Source organism: Plectropomus leopardus, chromosome 3, assembly GCF_026936395.1.
Source record: "Plectropomus leopardus strain MGB_pleo_1.0 chromosome 3, ASM2693639v1, whole genome shotgun sequence".
In the NCBI taxonomy this organism is placed as follows: domain Eukaryota; kingdom Metazoa; phylum Chordata; class Actinopteri; order Perciformes; family Serranidae; genus Plectropomus; species Plectropomus leopardus.
Window position 1 is genome coordinate 37,370,872 of NC_142178.1, and position 25,800 is coordinate 37,396,671.

General features: G+C 38.3%; 4 protein-coding genes across 5 annotated transcripts in view; 2 read left to right on the forward strand and 2 right to left on the reverse strand.

Annotated features, from left to right (window-relative positions):
* Positions 1-401: 401 nt before the first annotated feature.
* Positions 402-7,349, reverse strand: LOC121942228 (persephin). The gene is made up of 2 exons (XM_042485370.2): positions 2,836-7,349; positions 402-1,668 (listed from the first exon to the last, which is right to left on the reverse strand). Exons 1-2 carry the CDS (start codon positions 2,912-2,914, stop codon positions 1,202-1,204), a joined length of 546 nt encoding a protein of 181 aa, XP_042341304.1. The 5' UTR covers positions 2,915-7,349; the 3' UTR covers positions 402-1,201.
* Positions 7,350-11,665: 4,316 nt separating this feature from the next.
* gtf3aa (general transcription factor IIIAa) lies at positions 11,666-13,691 on the reverse strand. Its single transcript, XM_042485419.2, has one exon. It carries the CDS (start codon positions 13,568-13,570, stop codon positions 12,500-12,502), a length of 1,071 nt encoding a protein of 356 aa, XP_042341353.2. The 5' UTR covers positions 13,571-13,691; the 3' UTR covers positions 11,666-12,499.
* An 870-nt stretch (positions 13,692-14,561) lies between these two features.
* On the forward strand, positions 14,562-24,636 carry yju2b (YJU2 splicing factor homolog B). 2 transcript variants are annotated; one of them, XM_042485333.2, is made up of 10 exons: positions 14,562-14,664; positions 17,005-17,045; positions 17,167-17,220; positions 17,319-17,401; positions 18,533-18,588; positions 18,682-18,742; positions 19,709-19,851; positions 20,118-20,290; positions 20,972-21,110; positions 23,053-24,636. In XM_042485333.2, exons 2-10 carry the CDS (start codon positions 17,043-17,045, stop codon positions 23,535-23,537), a joined length of 1,197 nt encoding a protein of 398 aa, XP_042341267.1. In that variant the 5' UTR covers positions 14,562-14,664; positions 17,005-17,042; the 3' UTR covers positions 23,538-24,636. The 2 variants fall into 2 exon arrangements, with proteins under 2 accessions (XP_042341267.1, XP_087931066.1); XM_088074940.1 differs by lacking the exon at positions 14,562-14,664 and adding an exon at positions 16,905-16,922.
* A 734-nt stretch (positions 24,637-25,370) lies between these two features.
* Positions 25,371-25,800, forward strand: part of c3b.1 (complement C3b, tandem duplicate 1) — a 73,817-nt gene continuing 73,387 nt past the window's right edge. Inside the window, exons 1-2 of the mRNA XM_088074942.1 lie at positions 25,371-25,508; positions 25,637-25,672. Of these exons, the coding sequence (XP_087931068.1) occupies positions 25,429-25,508; positions 25,637-25,672 (116 nt within the window). The 5' untranslated portion in view covers positions 25,371-25,428. The remainder of the gene's footprint in view (positions 25,509-25,636; positions 25,673-25,800) is intronic.

Below are 25,800 nucleotides of genomic sequence, written 5' to 3' on the forward strand. Positions count from 1 at the left end.
ATATACATTGCCCACATCAGCTGAAAAACTCCCCTCTTCAGAATGCAAACTGCTCATGGACTAAGAAAAGCACACGTATTTTGTGTGGGAGTAATTTTTTTTAAGCTCGCAAATGCCAAAAGTAATAAAATTCAAATCCCACTGAGGCCCATTAGATCACCAGCAGAAGTCAAAACATTTAAATCAACAAAACTGGATTCATGAGGTGTTCACCCAAAAGTGAAAAGGAAAACAGCTTAACCCTTTGAAACCTGAGCGGATTTGCCTAATTTCTTTCAAAAACACTGGAAGACGTTACGAGTAACGAATTATAAGAAAATTATCTCCAATTTAGCAGAGAAAAAATTAATAAGGTCTAAAAAAGGAAACAAAACAAACAAACAAAAAACCCAAATGTATAGATAATAATAATTATATTCTAAATAAAAAGAATTAATATTCTGAACATTTTGCCTATTTTTTAAAATGATCATTAACCTATCATCATTTCCCCTCTCTGTCTCACTCTCTTATTTAAACAAATTTTCAGGTACCTTTTTTTGACACCTTTACCTTGTTTCTTGCAATTTGTAAAACATCTCTTGCCGAGGTGTTAGCTTTTCTTATGGCTGTTACTGTGAAATAAACTCTTTGAAGCCTAAGCAAACTGGCATAGTTTCTTTCAAAGAGATGTGACAAAGGGAATGAGCAACTTAATAAATGACCCAAAAATTTGAAAAAAAGAACAAGAAAATTACATAAAAATTAGGAAAAAAAAGAGAAAAAAAGTAAAATGTTCTCAGCAAAGACATGACTTGAAATAAGTGCTTAATAATACTAATAATTCTGTAGAGTAATTGAAATATATAATTATGATAATTATAAATATTTTTTTTGACATTTTTCCCTAGATTTATTTTATTTTTTCCCAAATCTACTTATTTGTCACAATGTGCAGAACATTTTGATTTCAAATTGCTTGTTGTCTTTTTTCCCGTATGTTTTCAAAAGAAAGCAAACCAATGTGCTCAGATTTCAGAGGTGTAAAAACTTATGAAGGCCTCTGAACGCAGCATAGGAAAAGTGATGTTGATCCAGGTTTCATAGGGTTAAAATCTTCATTTACAGACATTACAACAAAACCTGCCAGCAAACTGATCCTCAGAATGGCCTCACAAACCATTGCACGTCTCTACTTTTTCAACCGCCTACGCTCGGACGTCTAGCCAACACAGCTGCACCCCGCCGCCGACAGCTTCTCCACCTTGTGCCAGCGGTGCGAGTTATCGAGGAAGGCCACGTCCTCGTGGTGGGTGGGCCTGCAGCAGGGCGTGTTGTGCCACAGCTCCCCAGCTACCGGTTGAGGGAGCAGGCCGCTCACCAGCAGGTTGGTGAGGGTGAGGTCATGGTTGGAGCGAACGTGGGGGCACGCCCCGCTGCAGTACTTGAAGAGGATGGTCTCATCCGAGTCGTATCCCAGTCCTAGGTTTCGAACCTGTAGCAGGACGGAGCGTAGGCCGCACTGGGAGTCTGGGGTAGAGCGACGTGATCGGACTAAGACTGGGATGAGGGGATCAGGTGATGGCCCGACTCCAGAAGCTTCTGTTTGGTCGTCTTCTGCAGCTGGATCTCCATTTTTGTTGTCCCCATTTAGTGACGTGTTTGGAGATGCTGCTTCTGGTTTCTGATCTGGAAAACACAAAGAGTTTCAATGCAAATGATGCACAAAAGAAAATCAATAAAAATGCAAAGAGCAACTCATTTCAGATAAGAAAAGATCAGCCCATATTGTCCCGTTAGGGAGAAAGATTTTCATTTCCACTGGAAATACATATCTGTTCCAAGTATTGGTTTTAAGTCTCATTAAATACTAATAATCTGTATCGGTCTCTGTCCTGAAAAACCAATATAGGTGGAGCCATAGTTTGCAACCAGCAGAATACAGATATATAGCACAGTAAACTTGGTTTACTGAAGTTGCCAAAACTTAGAGAGATTGATTTAATAATTAAACTTGTCATTTTTAAGTTGCAACAACTACTTACTTACTAAATGTAACAAAAATGTAAGTAAACTTTATAATTAGACATCAAGCAAACATAAAATAAGACTAATAGTTTATATTTTCTTAAATTTTTCAGAGCAATTGGTTTCCCAGATTTATTAAAAGTAAAATCATCTTCAGATCTTACAGTGTACTAATAATCGCACTAAAGTCCTATACAGAATTAATGCGCAGTGCTGCACATGAGGTTATTGCACAAATGTCCCACACGTAGTAATTGCAAAGATGCCCTGCACAAGGTCAGTTCATAGCAAGTGCTTTACATCAAATATTGCACACATACAGACACACACACACCATCTCTTACTGTAAGTAGTTTAATTGATAGTGGAAAACAAAAATGGACACCTGTTCACCTTATAGTTTGTAACCTGTACTTCCTGCCTGAAGGCATTGACTCACAATAGGTCATTTTATACAATGAGGTCAAGATTGCAAATGAACAGTTTTTTTTAAGGAAAGTACTGTTACTGTGGATGACATGGAGGTCACAGAAAGTTGTGTATCAAATATGATACAACTGGTTTTATAAGGTTAATAATGTCCACGTCCTGATTCATGCAGTCATTTGTATATAGAGAGCTTGCGCAGCCCTGGGGAGCGCCAGCATTTATAACCCCAGTCCAAACTCACCAGTTATTTATACTCTCACCTATGAATAAACAACTCCGAAAAGGCAGAAAAACAATGTTTAAAGTATTACGTATCCAAGGTTAGGTACGATATTTAACAAATTGCAGTCAAATGAGCAACAATGAGATTTTCATCCAAAGGTCATAGGTCATACTTACCAATCAGTGAACTCAGCCAGCGGCCCTCTCCCCTCTGGACGCAAAACAGAATCACAACCAGCTTCAACAGGGACCTCATCGCTGCTCGTCGTCTGCTCTTCGTTTGCTTGTCGTCTGCTCTTCGTCTGCGCTCAAAATGAAGCACACACGTGTGGGTTTGTACGAACGTCTGCGGGTGCGAGTGATGCTCAAGATGCAGACGAGTCACAACCTCCAATATATAGCCCTCGGAGATGAAGAGGGGGGGTTGAAGGGATGAGATGAGGACGTGTAAGGGGGGAGACAGACACTCACCCGTTACTTGCCAACAGACTATCCCGCTCACCTGAGCCTGACAGGGAGCGTAGGAGGGCAGGCGGGCGCTTGACCCAGAATTTGTCCCGTTGAGATTATCTAATTGGTGTAAATCACCGGCTTATTGTCGAGTTTCCCCCAGATGTTTTTCCAGAGGATGTTGGCCACTGGATATATGGATTTCCCGGAGGTTTGGGGCTTCTTAAGAGCTGCTAAGGAATGGACAGTGATGTCACATTGATGATGCTGAGAATTATGTGTGATAAGTGAATCAGTAGATAGGTAGCTAGACGGGAACGGAAGTGGAAAGGCAGGCCAGCCAAGAGATACGCAGACAGAACTTTATCAATGCATGACCACAAAAATGATCCATGTGGGAAATGTAAAGAAGGAAGAGCGGTGAAAGGTTCAAAAAGGGCAGCATGAGTCACTGTGGAATGTCTTAAAACGGGCCCACGTTGCTCTGCTTTTTACGCTCTCCTCAGCGTTACATCTGAGTATCAATGAAAGAAAAGCAAAAACTTTAAAAGGTGAAACCCCAAAGGAGAAAGTGAGCTCAGGTTATAGTCAGAACACAACAGGGCCTGTTTCAGCAGACATTCCACATTGGGCGACTCGTCCTGAGCTGGTCCATAAATCGAGGGATTTCATCAGCAATGTGTGGCTGACATGTAGAATATGTACAATATGCATTATGTAACGGTTATAGGGCCCAAGCATGCAGTGGCTGGAATTTGGAGTTTGCAAAAAAAAAAAAAAAAAGTGCATATTTGGATCCTGTTTCTGTCATCTAGGTGCAGGTCAAGCACCTCAGTGCACCTTATTTAGCAACTCAAGTAACGGAAAATATGAGCTGAACCCGCCCAACTCTATATATGACAGCAGTAGTGTTTCTTTTTGTGCTGCTGCAGAAAAAAATGGCAAAATTTTAAGGAGATGAATAGCCTAAATTTTGGTTGATGATGAAAAAAAAACCAAAAAAAAAAGATGTTTGAATTCTGGAAACCAGGACATCAGCCAGTGTAATGTTGTCTATCCTCACCACATTAGTTTGGCGTGTTGGCATGCAAACACAAAGTGCAGCTAAGGCTGATGGGAATATCAATAGTTTTTTAGGTATTTTGTTGTAATTAAAAGTATTTGACAAAATTTTATTTTGACATGATGACGGCACAAGAGGACAGGTCAGAGTTTCACCAATGTTGTGATTTACGTGATTTATTGGCGAGCCATCCAATGTATCGATAGTTTCTGCAAACCAGGTTAACATGTTTCGGCACAAATCCCACTTGGTTATGGTTAGAAAAAACATGTTTTGGCTTAAAATCCTCAACGTGGTTGATACAAACATGGCTAGAAATGTCCCAATGTCTGGTTTAAAACTATCTTGTTTAAACATGACAAATAAGCAGAAAATGTCCAAATGTTTAATTAAAAACAACCTGTTTTGTTAATACAAACCAACTGGAAATGTCCCCAAATCTCGTTAAGAAATACCCGATTTGGTAGATGCCAACCGACTGGAAATGTCACAACGTCTTGATAAAAAATACAGAGTTTGGTTTCTACAAAAAGAACCAGAAATGTCCCAGTGTTATGTTGAAACATTCGCAATTTGGTCACCATAAACACAGCTTGAATGTTTCTGGTCTCACACAGTGGGCAGCCAACTTGCCCAGGTGCAAGGGCGTAGGTTTGCATATGGACAGTAGAGACTATTCTATTAGTGTAATTATTTATAAAGATTTAGGCAGGTAGAATAAAAAAGAGTAAGCAAATAATACATACTGTATATTACAAAATATTAATTATAATGTAGGAAATTAACACACCAATTTCAAAAAAAGCCCATTACCTCGCCTGCATTTTGTTCATGCCTGACTCCTGGCTTCACTTAGTTATATTTAGACATGAGGAGTGTGTCCAATGAGATTTTAAGTTTATTTATTACATTTAAACAGCCTCATTTCTCGTATATTATAGCTCTGTTGATATGAATTACAAAGGAATCATCCCTAAATCTTGAACTAATAATGGGCCACGAAATTTACTGCCAGGAATTTCAATAATTCTTTCAAGGATGAGGTTTTCAAGACTGCACTAAATAAGAGATGTTAAAAATAAAAAAATGATTGTATTTTTAGTGAGCTCTCCCTCAGTTATAACACAATCCACAATCCACCATACGTCTGACTCTCATTTGAGCTATTTTTACCCCAAATGCCTATGTTTCTAGTTTTAGTTATAGTTTTTTGAATTAAAATGTTGAACTATTGAAGGTAGAAGAAGGTAGAAGGTAGATTTATTGATACAAACATGGCTGGAAATGTCCCAATATCTGGTTTAAAACTATCTGGTTTAAACATGACAGATACAGCAGAAAATGTCCAAATGTGTCATTAAAAACATCCGGTTTTATTAATACAAACCAACTGGAAATGTCCCCAAAGCTTGTTAAGAAATACTCGATATGGTTGCTAACAACTGACTGAAATTACATTTGTCCTTGATCCTGCTACATCTTTGGAGTTGAGTGATGAGTTGATTAAAATCAGCAGCTACTGTGAAAATTCCTTCTGGTTGCTCTGGCATGTTGCTGCTGGTGGCATCAGGGTGCATCAGAGTCAACAAGGTCCGCCCCCCCAGTGCAACAGCCCGATTTGGGATGCCAGGGAACAGCCATGTCTCTGAAGATGTGCGTGGAGTAGTCCCTGATCTCCCGTTGCTGAATGAGCTTCAATCACATCTCATCCACTTTATTCTCCTGCGACCGGACATTAGCTAGAAGAAGGCTTGGTAGAGGAACAGCTCCTGTTCCAAGTCAGGTCAGCCTCGCCCTGATGCCGGCTCTCCTCCACTCTTTTTCTGGTGCTTTTGGTTTTGTTTCTCCCCTCTGTTCTGACTCGCCGGTCTGCGTAAGCCATTTTTGGGGATCCTCTCAGTCTGCTGCATCCAGTCTAAGCTCCACACAACCTTTCCTGATATGTTGATAGGTGTTACTATTGTAGAAAAGTTGTACTTCAGCAGAAGGGGCCATGGTCTAGAAAAAATAGAATATAGCAAAAAAGTAGCAAGGATTGGAGGAGCTACAGACTGCTGCATCTACATGTACTGCAATCATCAGAGGAAAACGTCTTGTCTCAAAATATAAAAGGCTAAGTGGCTTTACCAAGCAGGCAGAGGGCATAGGTTTTGTGTCAACATTGAGGAAGACACATAAAAAGGGGGTGTTTGAGGTTATCTGCCAGAAAATCTGAGCATCAAACACTTTCCTGCATTCTGATGATTTCTTTATGCAACAAACAGATTTTTCTGCATCAACTTATGGTGTAAATGCCTCTAAAATTGTCAAAATAAAAGTACTTTTACTTTTGTTATCATTGAGGGTGACAAATGCAAATGAGTAAATATATCTGTGTCTTAGGATATAAAACTAGTTCACTGGACTTCTCTGGGTTGCAGTAAACACATTAAAGATGACTTGCCTTTGAGGAAGACACAGAACTGGTCTAGTTGACCTTCTCAATGGCCTAATGCGGTTATACTGGGCAGGTAACCATCCTTTTTCCCCTAGATATCGTAAGTAAAGACCTTTGTCAGCCTGCACGAGTTGAAAACCATAGTAGCTCAGCTGTCCACGAGCAAGCAAAATCATTCTCCGAGAGCGTCCATTTCCCGGTAATTTGTAAGAAAAACAAGAACACGAAAGGGCAAAGCACCTGACACATTCCTTCCACCTCTCAAAGAGACAGGAGGATGAAGGCCAAGGGTTAGAAGAAAATAAAGAGGGAAGGCGGAGGAGGTGGTGGGAGAAATACAGTGGAGATAGAGCAATCCCGTTGGATTAGGGCCTAAAGATCCAGTCTGGAATTCAGGGTTGTGAGAAGACAGGAATGGAAACAACGTGGCATCAATTTCTGTTGAAACAAAAGGGCGGAAGACACAAAACACTTTTATACAGTGGTAAACCGGGCCAGATCTGAAAACTGTCTGACGCTGTTTCTAAACTACAAAGGCTGACCCATCATTTGAAAAAGTATCTCCTATAATCTATGTTACAATTTATATCGCACGTTAAAAATAAAGTAAGGCAAGTTTGGATGGATATTAGACTCAGACACCAACATCATTTGTTTACACACATTATCCACTAAATTAGGGTTTTTAGCTATGATAGCAGCATGGTTCAACGGATCACTATGCGGGTTGGTTATCTACCAATTTGGCCCAGACTTAAATATCTGAGTAACTATTTAATGGATTTCATGGAAATTTTGTGCAAAATTTCATGCTCCCCTAAAGGTTGCATCATCATGACTTTGGTGTTATCCAGTGAAATATCTTAACATCTATAGAATGGGATGATACAAAAGTTGATTAAGATATTCATGGTCCCAACACACTGCATCACTATAACTCTGCTTTTCAAAGGTTAACACAGGACTTTCACCTATGAGACAAGGCCTCAAGTCCTGTTTGAAACCAATATTTATACTCAATCATAATCTTTTCGAAACCTAACCAACCTTTGGTGCCTCAACCCAAGGACAATGGGCTGAAAACGGTCTTCTGACCTTCAGTGGGTGTAGCAGGTCCTTACTTACCACTAATACTGAGGCTTTTAATCACAAATAACAGCCATTAAATAGTCTGGTAATATCCAGATCCAGATCCACAGAGATACTAGCATGACTTAGTCTTCTTCTAACCATAAAGGACTGTTTGGCACATTTTATTTTTGCTTTTCATTCTTCATTTTTGATAATTGTGGCTTTGTTCATGCATGTGGTATAAATTTTGGCAAATTTGTGCCAGCTTGTTACATTCGTACTGTTAAGTGCGAAAACATTCAAAGTGCAATTTTTGACCCCACAGCCTACTATATACATATTTATATATAGTATATTGAAAATATTTTTTTTTCTTTTTCTTTTTTTCATCTAAAAAGATGGTGGCATCATGACAAAATCCTGGCATTTAAAAGATAAAAATTCTGAAAAATAATAAAAACTAGATATTTAAGATTAGGATTACTGATGGTTAAAAATGAACTCAATAAAAACAGAAAATAATATTAATGTGTAATATTTTTTAAAGCTTGATTTTGAAAAGTGCATTTTGTGCGCAGAGCAATAGGAGTGTGTGTAATATCAAAGCAGGTCCTAAGGGTAAATATAGACATAACACTACAGCACATGACTTCAATTATTAATACATTTAGAAATGTGCTGTATCATCTCATTCTAAATGTCATTCCTTATAGACAACACAAACATTCACATCAACGAGCAGTTATTTTCTGGTGGCCAGTGCAACTCTACAAGAGCAGCTGAGGGTTTTGTTCCTTGTTCTGGGGAACACTGGGAGTCACAGTTAATGCAGGGCAGGACCCTCCTTATTCTTTCCTTTTTTTCAGCCCATTTTCTCCACAATGGCCCAGCTCTCTTAACCGTGACTTAGCAGCATTTTTAAATTTTGAGCTGCTTCCAGCTCCTTAAATAAATGTCACAATTGTCTGGTTTCTAGTCTACTTTTAAATCTTTTTAAAGGCACCGTAGATCTTTAAGGGGAGAATCTCTCCTCCCAGCACTTTGTCTTCTCTGGCACATTCCTGCACGTTCAGCACATTCATTTTTTTTTTTTTTATCTCATGAACCAGTCATAAAACAAAAATGCAAAAAATTAAGATGATGTACTGCTTCCTGTATGTTCTACTTCTACTTCGGAAGATTTAGAAGATAAAGAATTACTTTATCTGGATAATTAAAATAAAAACTAATAATGGGGGTTCCATGTTCTTATTTGAGTTGTAGCATGTACAAAGACCATTTTCTTAATCCCAAGGGAATTTCATTTACCAAAATGTACCTGTCTCATTGGTATTCCAGTTGATTTCTTAAAATCAATAAAAAATATATCTTATACTTAGACCCACTGTACCCAATAATATATTAGTGTAATAAAAAAACATTTATTCACCGTGTGCAGATTTTTCCCTCACTTTGACAGTTAAAATGTGCAGGTTTGACAGTAGGTGACTTTGAATCCAGCGCAGTCTGTGTGTCTGTTCCCAGGCAGCCAGACTGGATCAGGCGTGACTCCAGACCGGCCTAAATGTAGCCTGAGTTCATGCCAAACTGATATGGAGAGGTAAAAATAGAAGGGAACAATATGAAGATGTTTGAGTAGGGGGAAAAAAGTTAGATTTAAAGGATAAAAAGTAGAATTACGGCTGTATGCTTCTGCAGACCGGTCAAGTTGCAGTTACAGTTAACCCTTTCAAACCTGAGCAAATCGGTTTGACGTCTTTCAAATGAACAGAGATAGAGGTCTGCACATAATTTCTCTTTATTGACTTCTTTCAAAAACATTGGGGTGAGCAACTTATTAAGACATGGCCAAAAAGTATTTAAAATGATTAATAAAAAATTGAAAACCTAAAAACAAGAATAAAAATATTAAAATTATAAATGTAGTTTTTTGTGTATTTTCCCATATTTTTTAATAATAATCCTCTGTAATTTTTTAAACATTTTTTAACCTTTGACCTATAGCCACCAAAATCTAATCACTTCATTGTTAAATTCAAGTGGACATTTGTGCCAAAATTCAAGAAATTCCCTCAAGGCCTTCTTGAGATATGGCACTCACAAGAATGACAAGAATGCAAGGTCACGTTGACCTTAACCTTTAACCATCAACATCTAATCAGTTCATCAAATCACGTTTACAAGAATGGCACCGGCTCAAAGCCAAGTGAACGTTTGTGCCAAATTTTAAAAAGATTTTCCCTTAAGGCCTTCTTGAGATATCAAGTTCACAAGAATGAAATGGACAAGGACACACCGATCTTGACCTTTGACCTGTGACCACCAAAATCAAATTAATTCATTGTTAAATCCAAGTGGTTGTTTGTGCCAAATTTCAAGAAATTCCCTCAAGTTTTCGCGTTTACCGGAATTGAACGGGTGGACAGTGTTGATGTGAACTGATGACATAAAACCAATTTGTAGCAAAATCCCAATCAAAGTGATGACTTTTATCCAAAATGTTGACTACTGTGAGAGATCAGAACACCGTGATTACATTATATCTCTGTTTAAACTGACAGTGTCTCTGCAGCTGCACGTGTTTCTTCCACGAGACATTCCGGTTTTATCACTATTACAGTCATGTCGAAAGGTTTTAAACAGGAAATGATTACAGGATACCGTGTTACATCCAGATTGTATGAATACTAATTGGATGAGGTCTGCTGTGCATTTCTGGGGGAGCTGGTCAGACAGTCAGTCCATATAGGGCTCGTCTGAGCCGCGGGGCAGGAATGCAGGGAGCAGCCGTCCTGTAACGGGAAATATTCGGAGAGGATTTATCCTCGGAATCTCAAACTCGCACGGAGCTGCTCCTGTTTACGCCGTAAATCTGCCGGTGAGAGCTGCGATGCTCCACCGTGTGTCATCAAGAATCTGCAGGTTTTCATTCCAGCCGACGGTGATTTTACCGACAACACACACACCCCTCCTTTGGTTGTGCAAGTCAGTGACATCAGCTGCAGGTTCCTGAACCACGATGCCATGAAGCTGAGAGGGACACACACCACATGGCCATAAGTATGTGGACACCCTAGCATAGGACAGTACGTAGGGATTTGAAGTAATTCCATAATAGCAGGCATTAATCTGCTGCTATAACAGCCTCCACTCTTCTGCTAAGCATTTTCAACACATTTTGGGATCTGACTGCAGGGACTTTATACCATTCAGCTGCAAGAGCTGCCTCACCAGTTCATCCTCAAAGTCCTGAGATCAAGTTCTCACATGACCTTTGAAACCTGGAGCGACATCACTTTCTCTGTGCTGCTTTCAGACGCCTTTCACAAGTTTTTGAACCTTTGAAACCAGAGCAGATTGGTATGATTTTGTTTCATTAACATGGCAAAAAAAAGCAATGAGCAATTTGGTAAGAAATGTTCCACAAATTACATGTTAAATTTAAGATTATCATTTTTGAGAAAGCTAGGTAAAAATGTCTCGGGGGGGAAAAATGATATTTGTAATTGTAACTATTCAGACTCAAAATACATCTTTAATAAACAAAACTGTCTTTGTGCAAAGTTATATTTTAGGACATTTTATCATACAGAAAAGAAATACAAAAAAGTCTCCCAAAAACCAACTAAACAGAGAAAAATTACAGGTAACAACATCCAGGAGGACAGAGCACCAGGATTTGGTTTTAAATCAAAAAGTAGGGGTTAACAGATTATTGGCCTTTCTGCTTATTGGGCCGAGACTTCGCATTTTGCCAATTATCTGTATCCGTGTTTTATTTTAACGTTGAAAAAGTTGAAAAGTTCATGTTGCTGTGCTTCATGCAGGAATCATTTTCAGAAATACAATAAATCAGCTCAGGTGACAGTTTATTTTTTTATAGGGATGTCCCAATGGGAATATATATATATATATATATATATATATATATATATATATATATATATATATATATATTCAAGAAAAAATACTATTCAGACTCAAAATACCTTAAACAGATTTAATAAAAACAAACATCTGTGCAAAGTTACATTTTCTGATATTTTATCATACAGAAATGTCTTATTAAATTCACATATCTTCTTAAATAAAAAGTTCACACAGAGATATTTAATGGCTCCAAGAAACAGAGAAAAATTACAGCTGACAACACCGAGAAGGACGGAGCACCAGGACTTGGTTTTAAGTCAAAAAGTAGGGGTTAACAGATTATTGGCCTTCCTGCTTATTGGTGCCGATATTTAGCATTTTGCCAATTATCTGTATCTGCGTTTCATTTTCACGATCGCCAATAAAACTAATGAACTGACACCAGGGAAGACAGTCTGCAATATATGCAAAGAAGTGTCAGCAGGGAAGAACTTTTACTTTGTAGACTCAGGAAACTATTTTTTATTCATTCATTTTTGAGCGAACTTGCCCTATATGATGTTGAAAAATTCAGTTTTGATTAAACATTTGCTTTCAGGCATTTAAACAAAGTTTTGTGTTTAAATTTTAAATTTAAGCAGAAATATTTTCATTTTAGTTGTAAATGCATATCAGTTATCTGTCACAGTAAGTGCTAAAAATCTGTATCGGCCCTGAAAAACCAACATCTGTTAACCCCCTATTAAAAAAGTACTTGTTGCTGTGCTTCATTCAGGTTTCATTCAACCCAGTTGACAAAGTTTAGTGTTTTAGGTTCCAGCCTGTCAAACCAAACAGTGTCCACAATGAGGAACCATGCAGATGGCAATTAATCAAATACATGCAGCACAGAGACCTTCAAACAGCCATATCGGGAATAATAATGCATCATGAATAATCCTGCTTTGAGTCTACACTGTCAGAGGAGTCGTCAGTGCATCGGTGAGTGTGTCCACAACAGGGCTGCAGAGCAGGGACGTGTCCTGCAGGAGGGACACCAGCTCCACAGGACCAGGCGGATCAGTGTTCATGTGTGCGGACCCTCCGGTGGGCTTGATGTGCTTTTTGACAACCAGTCTCTTTGTGTCTCTGTAGCCGCTCAGCCTGGAAGCGAGGGATCTCTTGGCTCTGGGCTTGCTGATCTTCTTCCTCTCGGGGTCGTGGGCGATGCTGTGGCGCTGGAGGCTCTGTCTCATGGTGAAGGTCCTCCCGCAGCCTGGGTGGGTGCAGGCGAAGGGACGCAACTCCTCGTGGAAGGAGCCGATGTGGCTCTGCAGGTTGAATATGGTTGTGAATGACCTGTCACAGCCGTCTCTGGGACACTTGAAGACCACGCGCGTGTCAGAGTGGACGCGCTGGTGCTGCTGCAGGAACCAGGAGTCCCTGAACACCTTGCTGCACTGCTCGCACTTGATGGTGAGCCTGTGCTGCTCCTTCCTGTGCTTCAGGTACTCGGTCCAGGTTTTCCCCGTGAAGCTGCAGCCCTCCTCCTTGCACGGGTAGCCTCGGTGCACCTTCTCGTGCCGCTTCAGCTTGCTGGGAACGGTGAACCGCATCTGGCAGCCCTTGTGGGTGCACTGGTAGGGGGGCAGCTGCGTGTGCTGCTCACACATGTGGGACTTGAGCTGCTCCTTCTTTTTGAACTCGAGGCCGCAGGCTTCAAATTTGCACACGTACTTCTTGTTTTGGTGCGCGTGCACGCGGCCCATGTGTCGCTCCCGGTTCGCGTTGGTGGTGAAGGCCTCCGCGCAACCGTCCACCGTGCAGTGAAACGGTCTCACGCCGCTGTGGGTGAGCTCGTGCCTGCTCAGGTGGTACGGGCTGCAGAAGGACTTACCGCAGCCCTCGTGCTCACACGCGTGCGGCCGCACTCCGGTGTGTTTGCACAGGTGAGCGTCCAGTTTCCACTGTTTGTTGTAAGCCGCCGAGCAGCCGGTAAACGAGCAGATGTAACGTTTCGTCGCCTCCGGTTTGATCGCCATTTCTGCAACATTAATAAACGATAAAGGTTGTAAATATTGTCGCTCAGTTCTGACCACGTTTGTTTGACACCGGTACTTCCCACAATCCTCTGCAACGTGACGCCACTTCCGAAATCATGGAATGACGTCTTCCGTTTTTTTTTTAAAAGAAATCTTTATTTAAAAAAACTGAACCAACCGTGAAACTTCATTTAATAGAAATAGCAGAATAGCAGAAAATTTGCAGAAAATTTGCCTCCAAAATAAAAAAAAAAGTAACAAATAAATAAATAATAAATAAAAATACAAAGCAAGAAGTGACCTGACAAAAAGTAAAAAAAAAAAAGATAATTCTGTAAAATAATTTAAAGTATATTATTATTAACATATAGTTAACTGGAGTTTTTTCGCAAAAAGTACTCTACATATACTATTCTTTCTCTCTCTCTCTCTTTGTTGTTTACTATGCTGATAATTACATACTAATTCAATATTAACATTTCCAAAGTTATATATATATATATATATATATATATATATATATATATATATATATATATATATATATATTTATTTTTATATTATTTTTTTTCTTTAATTTCTCAAAAATGGATAAAGTGCTGAAATTTATAACATAATTCTTAAAGATTTCTAACATACTTCTTAAAGTATCCCATATTACCCAAAGCTAGAGAAATACCGGCTACACTCAGTTCACATGTAGATATATTACATGGAGTAGATATGACAGAGAGAAGAGAAAATCTGTTAATAATGGCCAAATACTATATGCATAAAGCTAAATTCACGAAAACCCTTTACATCTTTAAAGCTTTCTATGGTGTGATCATAAATGAAGACCAAACTGCTTTATTTTGTATTATTTATATTGTAGCCTATAATTTATAATTCGCATATATATTCGTATTTATTAAGTATTTTATTTTTTTTATCCTTTATTTATTTGGCTGACGAATCCCTTTTTGACCTGCTTCGTGGGTGTAAATGTTGAATTTTTCAATAAAGTTAAAAAAAAAAAAAGTCCACCTTACCCATCAGCCCCTCTGGTGTTTGCTAACTCTGTGAGGAGGTTGATTTCGGCTAAAAGAGCATTTGTAAGTAATTATTTTAGGTTTTTGTTCAAAAGTTAAAATGACAGCAGCGCGTTTTAATATTATAATACTAACGCTTTTGTCCGCAGTCGTCGTTTAGCGCCATGTTGTTCATATTTGTGCGAAGAAGACGGAAACGTTACGTAGCGAGCTAGCTAATGTTAGCTTGCTTTTAGCTCCGATGCTAACTGTTAGTAAACTAACATTCACATTAATCAGCAAACCGTGCAAACATTTGGCAGTGCAACGTTGGGATATTTTACCTTTTTTAACTGTCTGTATACTATATACATTTACAATATCAACCCTATTCCTAATGCTGTTTAGATACACTCACCGGACAGTTTATTAGGCTTGTTAACGCAAATGTTTAATTAGTTTATCACGTTGCAGTAATTCAGTTCATTTAGGCATGTAGATATGATCAAGACGGTCTGCTGAAGTTTAAACCGAGCATCAGAGTGGGTAAGAAAGGTGATTTAAGTGACTGTGAACGTGGCATGGTTGTTGGTGCCTGTCAGGCTGGTCTGAGTATTTCAGCAACTGCTGATCTGCTGGGATTTTCACACACAACCATCTCAGAGAAAAGTCTGAGAAAGAGAATATATCCAGTGAGCGGTTTGTGCCAGAGGTCAGAGGTGAATGGCCAGACTGGTTCGAGCTGATAGAAAGGCAACAGTAACTCAAATAACCACCGGTTACAACCGAAGTATGCAGAAGAGCATCTCTGAACACACAGTACCTCAGACCTGAAAAATAAGACAACATAAGGCTTTATTAGTCCCTCAGTGGGGACATTTTCAGTGTTACAGCAGCTATCAGGTACAGGATAAGCAGCAAAAGAACAATATAAGAGTAAAAAATAACTACAAATATAAAAACATATTGAATAATAAAAAACAAGGCGTAGTAAAGCAGACGGGTGTTTTGCCAAAAACTGATCGCCGTCCACAGCAGCGTGTGAGGCCAGTTAAAGCTGTGTTGCCCAGTTTAGACGTCTGCAGCTGCTTTTACATGGATCAAATAGTCATAATGTGTGAATACTCCTAACTTTAAAGGAGCAGCAACAAGTCAAGCAGCTGCTGTCATTTTTTGCAGGTTGAAAAAGTGCAACAGGAAACTGAAGCAGCAATTTTATATATTATTTATTTCTTTTATTTAAAAGGGACACGGCATATTAAGAACATCAGTATAAAATATAAATTTAAATATGCCAGAGTTAGCAGGACTGTTATTATACATCCATAGTCCTTTGGCAGGTAACAGGCAAGAGAAATAAAGAACAAAATAAAGAAGAAAGAAAACAAAACAGTAATTCACACAGAGGACAAAAGTGCAGTAACAGTAGCAAAATAATCTGTATGGCATAAAGCGCATGATGCAAGGTGCCTTATGGATGTGCAAAGTGCAAAATTCAACATTTGTTTGCTGCACGCACGTATCATCGATCTCTGGATAACAGGACAAGGATCTATATTACAGACACAGTTACACAGAATACAGATTAATTGATCCTCTCCTGCCGCCTGGAGTCTAGACATTGGAGACTAAAACAGCAGGTGATTCATGCATGCCCAACACATGCATACTGCAGAGGTAGCGTCACATATACATTCAGCACGGGCTCATCAAAATTGGACAACACAAGATTGGGAAAGCGTTGCCTGGTCTGATGAGTCTTGCTTTCTGCTGTGGCATTCGGTATGGTCAGAATTTGGCATAAATAACATGAAAGGATGGTACGATTCTGCCTGCTATCCACGGTTCACGTGTGGGGGATATTTTCTTGGTACACTTTCGACTCCTTAGTACTAACTGAGCGTTGTTTAAACGCCATAGCCCACCTGAGTATTGTGTCTGACCATGTCCATCCCTTAATAACCACAGTGTGCTCACCCTTTGATTGCTACTTCCAGCAGGATAACACGCCATATCACAAAGATCATCTCAAACTGGTTTCTTAAACATGACAATGGACTCAAATGTCCTCCACAGTCACTGATCTCGATCTAATAGAGCACCTTTTAGATGTGATAGAACGAAAGATTCACATCTTGAATGTGCAGCAGACAAATCTGCAGCATCTGCGTAATTCTGTTATGTCAATATGGACCAAAATCTGAGGAATGTTTCCAGCACCTTGTTGAATCTGTGCTACTAAAAATTAAGACAGTTTTCAGGGCAAAAGGGGATCCATCCTGATACTATCAAGCTGTAGCTGATAAAGTGTCCGGAGAGTGTACGTGGACGTAATAAACTTGGTGTGTATGACTGTTTGTGTACCTTTAAATTAACTGTTACAGTATGGTGTCATTAACATGACTTCCTTTTATGTGTGTAAAGGTTAAAACCATTGCTGGTGTGGAGATCCAGTCGTCACCATGGTAAGTCATGATGAATACATTTAGTTGTTTCAGTTAAACCACAAATTATCACAAAGCTGTCGTTTAAATACCCAGTTTGTACTTTTGACTAACAAAGCATCCTTCACTGTTTTCTTGACAGGGTGAAAGAAAAGGAACGAACAAATACTACCCTCCAGATTTTGATCCGGCAAAGGTGTGTATGACGATGACACCGACTGGTGTGTGTCAGTCTTTAATGCAACCTCTGTGTACTGATACTGATTTACAATTCTGTCATTCATTATTTTTTAGCATGGATCCCTCAATGGCTACCATAAAACTCACGCTCTGCGGGAGAGGGCCAGGAAACTGTCCCAGGGCATCCTCATTATCAGGTGAGTGCACTCATGTACAGAACTGATGAGGATTAGAAATATGTAGAAATATATCATTTGCAATCCTCGTATTAACATGTTATCAGGTATGTTAAATTATATTAAAATGATCTAATTAAATATTAATCATGGTCACGATTTTGGCTTCTCACAGGTATTACACATGACTGATTGGGATATTAACATTTAAAATGCGTGCTCTGCTCATAAAAAACTGCCGATTTGGAAGCTTAACTTGGAAAAGCGCATTTTGAACACAGAGCAACATAAGTGTGTGTCGTATTAAAGCGGGCCCTGAGGGTTAAATGTGGAAGTGCAGTAAAGATACTTGGTCCCTATGAACAATGAATGATCATGATAAATAATCAGGATCTCAATGCTTAAAAATTAATAATTGTGATTATCATTTTTGCCATTATTCTGCTGCCTTACTAGCAAATGAAAGGCACAAATGCTTCAGTGCTCTCTACCAGGGGTCGACCGATATTGGTTTTTCAGGGCTGATACAGATGATTAGTAGTTAATTAGACCGATAACTGATATCTGGAGCCAAAAATGAAAATCTTTTTGTCAATATTTAGAGTTTGGAGTATGATGGTTTCCAACTCAAAACTTTGTTGAAATGCCTTTAGCAAATGTTTCATCAAAACTGAAACTTTCAACATCATATACAGCAACTTTTTAAAAAAGAATTGAATTAAAATTTAATAAACAAAAATACCTCCCTGTGGTTGTACAAAGTAAAAGTTCCTCCCATGCAGACACTTTTGTTGCACTTTTTAATTAATTAGTTTTATTGGCGATCATTAAAATAAAATGCACATACAAATAATCTGCAAAATGCCAAATATCAGCCCTAATAATCGGCCCGGCCCATAATCTGTTGATCTCTACCACAAATAAATGTGTTGTCAAAAAAATGAAATAAGCAAATCTAGAACAAACTGATGAATATGGGCATGCATGTATACCTAATGGACACGTGGACATGCAAAATCAGAATGAATTGCCACGATTTTAACAAAGTAATATAAAACCTATAATGTCAGACTTTCAAAGAAAATTTTCCATAACTGATCTATATTCATTGATACTCAACCTAAATTGTTGTTTTAACTGTTGTCCATAAAGGTTTGAGATGCCCTACAACATCTGGTGTGATGGCTGCAAAAATCACATCGGCATGGGTAAGTTTGAAGACAAAACATGAGCCTTTTAGTCACTTTCAGTGTCACTCAGTGTGTTTTTGTATCTATGAGACTCATATTTTTCTTTTACAGGGGTCCGTTACAATGCTGAGAAGAAGAAAGTGGGGAACTACTACACCACGCCAATCTACAGGTAAACACAGACAGACTGGGATGTGGATGATGTCATGTAGACATCACAGGCTAAACTGTGTGCTGCAATATCTCCTTAACACTAGAACGGCCATGACGATCATTTTTCGCTTTTATATGTCATATAAAACTACAGTGCAGCTGGTCCCTGACTTCTCCTAAAAATATCTGTATGTTCATTTAAAATTCATTCAAATCGCACAAAATGCAAAGAAAATGTGATAATTTTTACCTATTTCCGGCCACAGGCGGTCATAATGACAGCACAGATTTTGCCGTTGTTAAATTGATACACTTTCATGTGGTGGCACCTGCATCTTGGTTGCTTGGCAACTATCATGGTGTCTTCCAAAAGTAAAACTTTGAGAGTGGCCACAAACATTTCATCCTCATCGGAAAGTTATTCTGAAAATATGCCAAGGAGGAAAAGAAAATGTCGACTTTAATGGCAGACAGATCATCCAGATCTGCTCTAGGGATGGTTGTAAAACTGTCTCTTTCAGCGCCATAACTAGCTGAAAATGTGTGTTATAGCTCTCAAATTTTGACACCAAGTTCTTTGACAGAGGCTTCAACAAATAGCAATGTTTTCAGCTTTTAGTATAACTTTTTTGCACAATTAAAAAATACACAAGAATGACAAAGACATGTAGTGCAGGGAGTTATAGAAAATCACTGGGCTTATTTGGAGCCTCTGCCTAAATAATGTAAAAAAATATTACTTTTTTCAATTATTAAAAAAAAAGATATCCTGACACAATAAATGCATAAGTCTCTGTATTGGGTATTTATCACGAGAGATTGTAGAGTTTTGAATCTGATGGCTCACAACCTTTCTAGCAGAAATGGATTTCTGGCCCTTCTAGTGTTAAACAACGGAGAATCACCATGAACCTCTGTGACAAAGTGACTCAAAGATAAAATGAAGAATTTCAGATACCGACATCTTTTCTGTCTCCTCAACCAGGTTCAGGATGAAGTGCCATCTGTGTGTCAACTACATCGAGATGCAGACAGATCCGGCGACCTGCGACTATGTCATAGTGAGCGGGGCGAGCAGGAAGGAGGAGCGCTGGGACATGGCTGAAAATGAGCAGATTCTCACCACAGGTGAAAGATTTTTGTTCTAAATCAAAAGATAACTGGATTGTTTTGGCTGAAAATCAGCTCCATGACAACAGCAAAAACAGTTTTTCTTTGTAATCATGAAGCGTAAAGCTCATCTTAAACTGTAAAAATGTCTTCATGTCCTTGAGGATTTAAAAAAAAAGTATATGTTATCATTGAGAGTCTGCTTCTTTTTTGGCCTCCTGATTTTTATTAACATGTTTGTTTTCTGTCCCTAATCAACTGTCCTCTGCTGTCTCTCTGTTCAGAACGGACAGAGAAGGAGAAACTGGAGACAGACGCCATGTTCAAACTTGACCACGGTGGGAAAGACAAGGAGAAGCTTAAAAAGGCTCTGCCTTCTCTGTCGGAGATCCAGGACCACCAGGCCGGCTGGAAGGACGACTTCCAGCTCAACAGTACCCTCCGCAGGAAGTTCAGGGTAGGTTCTTGCTACTTAAGATGATGTTCATCAGTTATGGGTATATATTGTTACTGATTTTAATTTATTTACTTTTTTTCTTTCAAAATCCACTTTGTGATGATAAAGATAAAACCTGTGACATCCCTGTGTTTTTCTAATCTGTACAATCAACTGTAATAATATGTTGACAAATCATCTTTTGTACCCTGAAAGTAACAAGAGGTTTGGAAGTTCCCAGTATGGAAAACCTGGAAAAGTCAGAATTTTACAAACACACTTTCTAGGCATGAAAATGTCATGGAATTAAAACATTATTTAAAGTTTTGTAAAAAACATAGAATTTTGTAATAATAAAAATCATACATGTAATGTCACATAATAGCAGATTTATTATCGTAAGCTGTCGACCTAAAGCCGCTGTTTGTGTGACAATGTTTTGTTTATCATCATACATTTCTTCATTTCTCCCCACGTTCGGTCTCTCCCGTTAGGCAAGTTTGACAAGAAAAAACATTGTGTGGGAACCCTGAACTATGTTTTTGTCATTACCAACACCAACGACGTCTAAAGAGTTAAAGATGACAAAATGATAGCTGGAAAGTTACTCCTAAAGTCACATGAGCAGTAATGCAAAGTTGAGGTGTTTTTACGTTGTTGGCATGTTGTCACTGAACTGATGGCTCTTTTTTAATCGGACAGACGGAGAAGAAAGTCCTGGCTGAGCAGGAGGAGAAGGACAACGCAGTGAGGATGAGGACCAACCTGTCCATCCCATTGTTGCCAGAGAAAGAGGAGGACAAGAAGCTGGCAGCACTGCTCACCTACCAGGCGCCCGACTGTAAGTCACAGACACAGACTCTAAACTCACACACACTAATTTAATACATTTTATTGAGGCTTAGGCTCCGTCACTGTCTTAAAAGACAATATTTAATTATAATATTTGATTTAACTTAACTATAATGGTACTTTATTTAACTTTATACTTTACTTTATTAAACATTATAACAGTATTTTATCAAAATGTATTATAACATTAGGTCATGTAACTTTATGTTATGGCAGCAGCTACTTTATTTGTAACTAGAATATTTATAATTTCATATTTTAGTTGTTTGAAGTAGTTAAGAGAAGATTTCGAAATATCAAGATATATATCATGTATTGAAATGTAGCCCTAAAAATATTGTGATATTATTTTAAAGCCATATCAGCCAGTTTTATTACACAAAATTTTATTTTCATTTAATTTTGCTGCAGTCAGGGGGGCTCGAACTTTACACAGATGTATAAATAATGGCAGCATGCATCCAAATAGCAGCTACAAAAATATTGACTCAGTGCTGAAAAAACTAAAATATATCAAGGCGAAGTGCCAAGTGGACAAAGCTTGTTCCAAAATTAGAGTAAAGAAGGGGACGGGAATGAAGAGCCAGCCAAGTCCCTGTAAAGGATGTGGTTAGGGTTATAGAAGGAGGCCGACACAAGGACTGGTTTTTAGCATTTATTTCAGTCTGCAGAAGACAAAAATGACCCACAAATTCCCTTCTGGTCTCACTTTCTGCACCTCAGCTCCCAAACAACAGATTTTACACAATAAAAAAGAGGAAAATGTCCTCAGCTCTGCGTTCATCGCGTGACATCTGGCGGTGCAACTAATTAAAAATAGCACTCAAAAAGTTTTATGAAAACATTATCAAAACTCATATTTTACTGTCCAGAACAGCACAAAACCACATCGTTTTAACGAAAACAATGAAGTTTGAGATTTTACATCTTAAATGACTCCGTTTTCAGCATAAATAATCAAATAATGCAGAATCATTTTTCCACACAACTGACCCTCAGCAATGCAAAACAGCGCTGTGAGAGACGAAACCCAAAAGCTTCCGAAGAGCTACGGAAGCCCATAAAGTTCAAATGCAATGAAATGCAAAAAGGATGTGCTTTACCTTTTTTTCTATGGTGCGGTAGTAAACAGGGAAATTTGTTGTTCACGTCATGTTCTTTGTTCACTAATGTTCTACATGTTGGGGTTATTGCACCACATGTTCTTTACCTTTTTTTGCAACTTGTTGTTTGCACTATGAGAAGTCTGAGTGTTTACTTTACTCATGCTTGCATCATTCATTTTTGTTGTTTTCTTACCTGTAGAAACACAGTTTTGTTCCTCTGCGTGCTGCACTGGATACGTTCGGATGACAATAAAGTTTCTCTTATCGTCTCTCATAAATGTTAACTCTTTGAAACCTGGATCATCTTTATTTTTCCTCAGATGCCTTTCACAAGTTTTTGAATATTTGGACCCAGAGAAAATTGTTGCAATTTCTTTCAAAAACATGAGGATAAATGCAACTATGTAAAAATATCTTGCAATTTGCAAGAAATAAGTAAATTTAGAAAATTACTTAAACAAGTAAAGAATTCTGTTTTTAAATATTAAAAATATACATGTACATTTTTAAAAATAGAATTATTAATATTTTTAAACATTTTTTTTTCCTTTTTTTTGACTTTCCCATTTTTTTGTCTGTCTTTTTTTTTGCGTATTTTTAGGGAATTTTCCTCTACTTTTTACTAATTTCTTGCTCATCTCTGGGTCTACTTAAGTGGATCTTTGCTTTCTTCTCATGTTTTTGAAATAAATCAAGCCAATTTGCCCAGGTTTCAAAGGGTTAAATATCCCATAATGTACGTGTGTGAGCAAAGCTTGAATTCTAATACAAAGAGTCTTTTTAAACTGTCTTCCTCATTAATCTTCCCTCCTCCTCCTCAATCAGCCTATGAGGACAAGCAGCACAGCAAGCGGAAAGAGATCTCCTCTCGTTCGTGGTTCAACTCCCCTTCAGCTCCACCAGGAGGCGCTGCGGGCAGCCTGCTCCATAAGCTCGGCCTGCAGGGGAAAGAGGCAGCGGTGGCCAAAGCCCTGGGCTCCTCGCACAGCCCTCTGATCCGCAAACGCTCAGGAGGAGTCAAAACTGAACCCTGCGCCGCCATCGCTCGCAGAAAGTCCCACCCTGAATCCAACACGTGTGATGGAGACGTCACACAGAGAGAGGACGCCCCGAGTATAACACCGGCAGGGCTGGAGGTTAAAGAGACACATGATGCTGGATCCAGACAAACACTTGTTAAAAACACAGAAGAAGCAGATGAAAAACTGACAAAGGACTGTGCGAAGGAGAAAGAGCAGGACAGAAGTTTAGGAGCACTTGCGTCCCTGGTGGCCGACTACAGCGACTCAGATTCAGACCCTGGACTGTGACACTGAATCAGAAATTAAAGTGGACAAACTCTGTTTGAGTGGAGGTCATAAGCAAAGTCAGTGTGTCATTTTGTGAGAGCGAGACTAAAATCGGAGATGCTTGTCACAGCTGCAGACACGTTTGTTGCTTTTTAATTGTTGAAACAGAGTGACGTGTCCTCGCTGCGGGAAAATTCTGTTTTCTAAAACAAAATGTGTGAAGAAAGATTTTTGATCTTAAGCTAGTTGGCCTGCGGCTTCAGTGTACTTTAAAATATTTAAAGTGTTGCGTCCGACCTGGTAATAAGGCCTCTGTGCAGCCTAAGCAGATCCAGTTTAACCCTATAAAACCTTGATCTACAAAACTTTTCTTGTGCTGCATTCAGGCGCCTTTCACAAGTATTGAAAATGTTAAACCCTGAACCATTTGATTTGATGTTTATCAAAAACATGGAAAAAAGTAAATAACCAACTTTGTAAGAAATGTTCCACAAAATGCAAGAAATTGGTATTTAGAAAAAATATTTTGAAAAACAAGGGAAGTTTCTGGGAAAAAGAAGAAATGCCAGGGAAAAACTATATGATTGTCATAATTTATTTTTTCACAAGATTTTAAAGCAATTTTTCTTGGTCATTTCCTTGTTTACATTTAATTTTTTCTTTCATTGTTTTTTACTTTTAAAAGGCAAACAACTCGGCAAGAAATTGTGAGAAAGTAGTGGATTTACAAAATTAGTTTTTAAAAAAGGGAAGGGAAAATTTTCTAGAGAGCCACCTTTTAATCATCATAGTTATATATTTGAAAGAATTTTACCAAATTCCTATTTATTCTTTTACTTTCCCATTTGTGTCTTCTTATTCAGGAAGTCTTTCCTAATTTTCTGGTAATTTTCTTGTAATGTCATCTAATTTCTTGCTCATTTCTGGGTCATGTCTTCTTAAGTTTCTGATCGCCTCATTTCCATGTTTTTGAAAGAAATCAAACCAATTATCACAGGTTTGAAAGGGATAAAATATTTGGTCATTTAGTTTTTTGGATGATCACATACGAGTGTTTGTGTGTGATCTGATGACAAAACTGTTATGCACCTTGTGAAATTAAATGTAGAATACTGTTAAACTGTTGTTCATTGACTTTGTTACCTGAACATTACAAATTGTTGCAACTATCTACATCAGGTGAAGTTTTAATTACATGTTTTTGTATTTGTTTATTCTTTTTTAAAATAATTTTTAAGCTCTTTTTTCTGGTAATTTTCTTTTTTCATTTTTATATCCTTATTTTTTTTTTTTGCTTTTTGGTTATAAATTTCCTTGTGAATTTCTTCCTTTTTTAAAAACTATTTCTTTTTCATTTTTATTTCTGAAATTACTTATTTTCAGGCAATTTTCTTACATTTTAAATTATTTCCTTTTTCATTTTTTTCTTTTTTTATTGCTTATATTCAAGTTATTTTCTTGTACTTCTGTATTTTTTGTTCATTTCTTTCATTGCTCATTCCTTTCTGTTTTTTTGTTAGTTGGTTTTGTTTTTTGAAAGAAGTCAAGCCAGCTTGCTCAGGCTTCAAAGGGTAAAATGTAAATAATGTTTCTGTCCTTTTCTGAGAGTTGGAGTGCTGGTTGACGCAGTTTTTAAATAGTTTTCATTCATTCTTCAGTATTCAGCTTATATGAATTGATGACTTGGAAATGAAGGTTTTCTACATTTTAGTGCAGGTGGAGAGTTTGAGCTCGGTGACCGACAAACATGCAGTTTGGTTTTGAGTCAGGTCATCGATATTCAGATGGGCCCTCCTCTTCCTGTTGACTGTCCGATACGGCAGGATAAGGCAGGAGGGAGATTTTGGGTCCGTTATAGTCGCTGACCGTCTCTCCTGCGGCCACAGTCCACTGAGACTCTCAGTCAGTCAACATGAGTCGATGGACGCTGCACAACTTTTTATTTGTCCTGCTTTTCTGCAGCTCAAGCGGACAGATCGACCATTTCAGAAGGTACGTCTCTGATTTCTACCAACCATAAAAACAGTTTGTGTCTTTAGAGTTTATCAATGATGCTGTGGTTTTTGCAGTTTTTTTTATCTCTGACAGCTGATGTTATTATTTCTGAATTTTCTCCCCAGATTTTCAGAAACAGCCACCCGCTGGGACCGGCATCAGTAAGTAACCAAAGCTGGACTTCACAGAAAAGACAATGTGAATATCGTATAAAAATGTATTTTGAGATTAAAGTTGTTTAATTCATCACTGCACCAATGGAAATATTGTTAGTAGATTTTTTTCTTTT

Bases quoted from the DNA above. Each gene is read 5' to 3' on its own strand.
- LOC121942228 (XM_042485370.2), bottom strand. From the start codon at position 2,914: ATGAGGTCCCTGTTGAAGCTGGTTGTGATTCTGTTTTGCGTCCAGAGG. The intron at 1,669-2,835 runs GTAAGTATGACC...TGTGTTTTCCAG, and splicing joins CTGGCTGAGTTCACTGATTG to ATCAGAAACCAGAAGCAGCA.
- gtf3aa (XM_042485419.2), bottom strand. From the start codon at position 13,570: ATGGCGATCAAACCGGAGGCGACGAAACGTTACATCTGCTCGTTTACC.
- yju2b (XM_042485333.2), top strand. The intron at 17,221-17,318 runs GTGTGTATGACG...ATTATTTTTTAG, and splicing joins CAGATTTTGATCCGGCAAAG to CATGGATCCCTCAATGGCTA. The intron at 18,589-18,681 runs GTAAGTTTGAAG...TTTCTTTTACAG, and splicing joins CAAAAATCACATCGGCATGG to GGGTCCGTTACAATGCTGAG.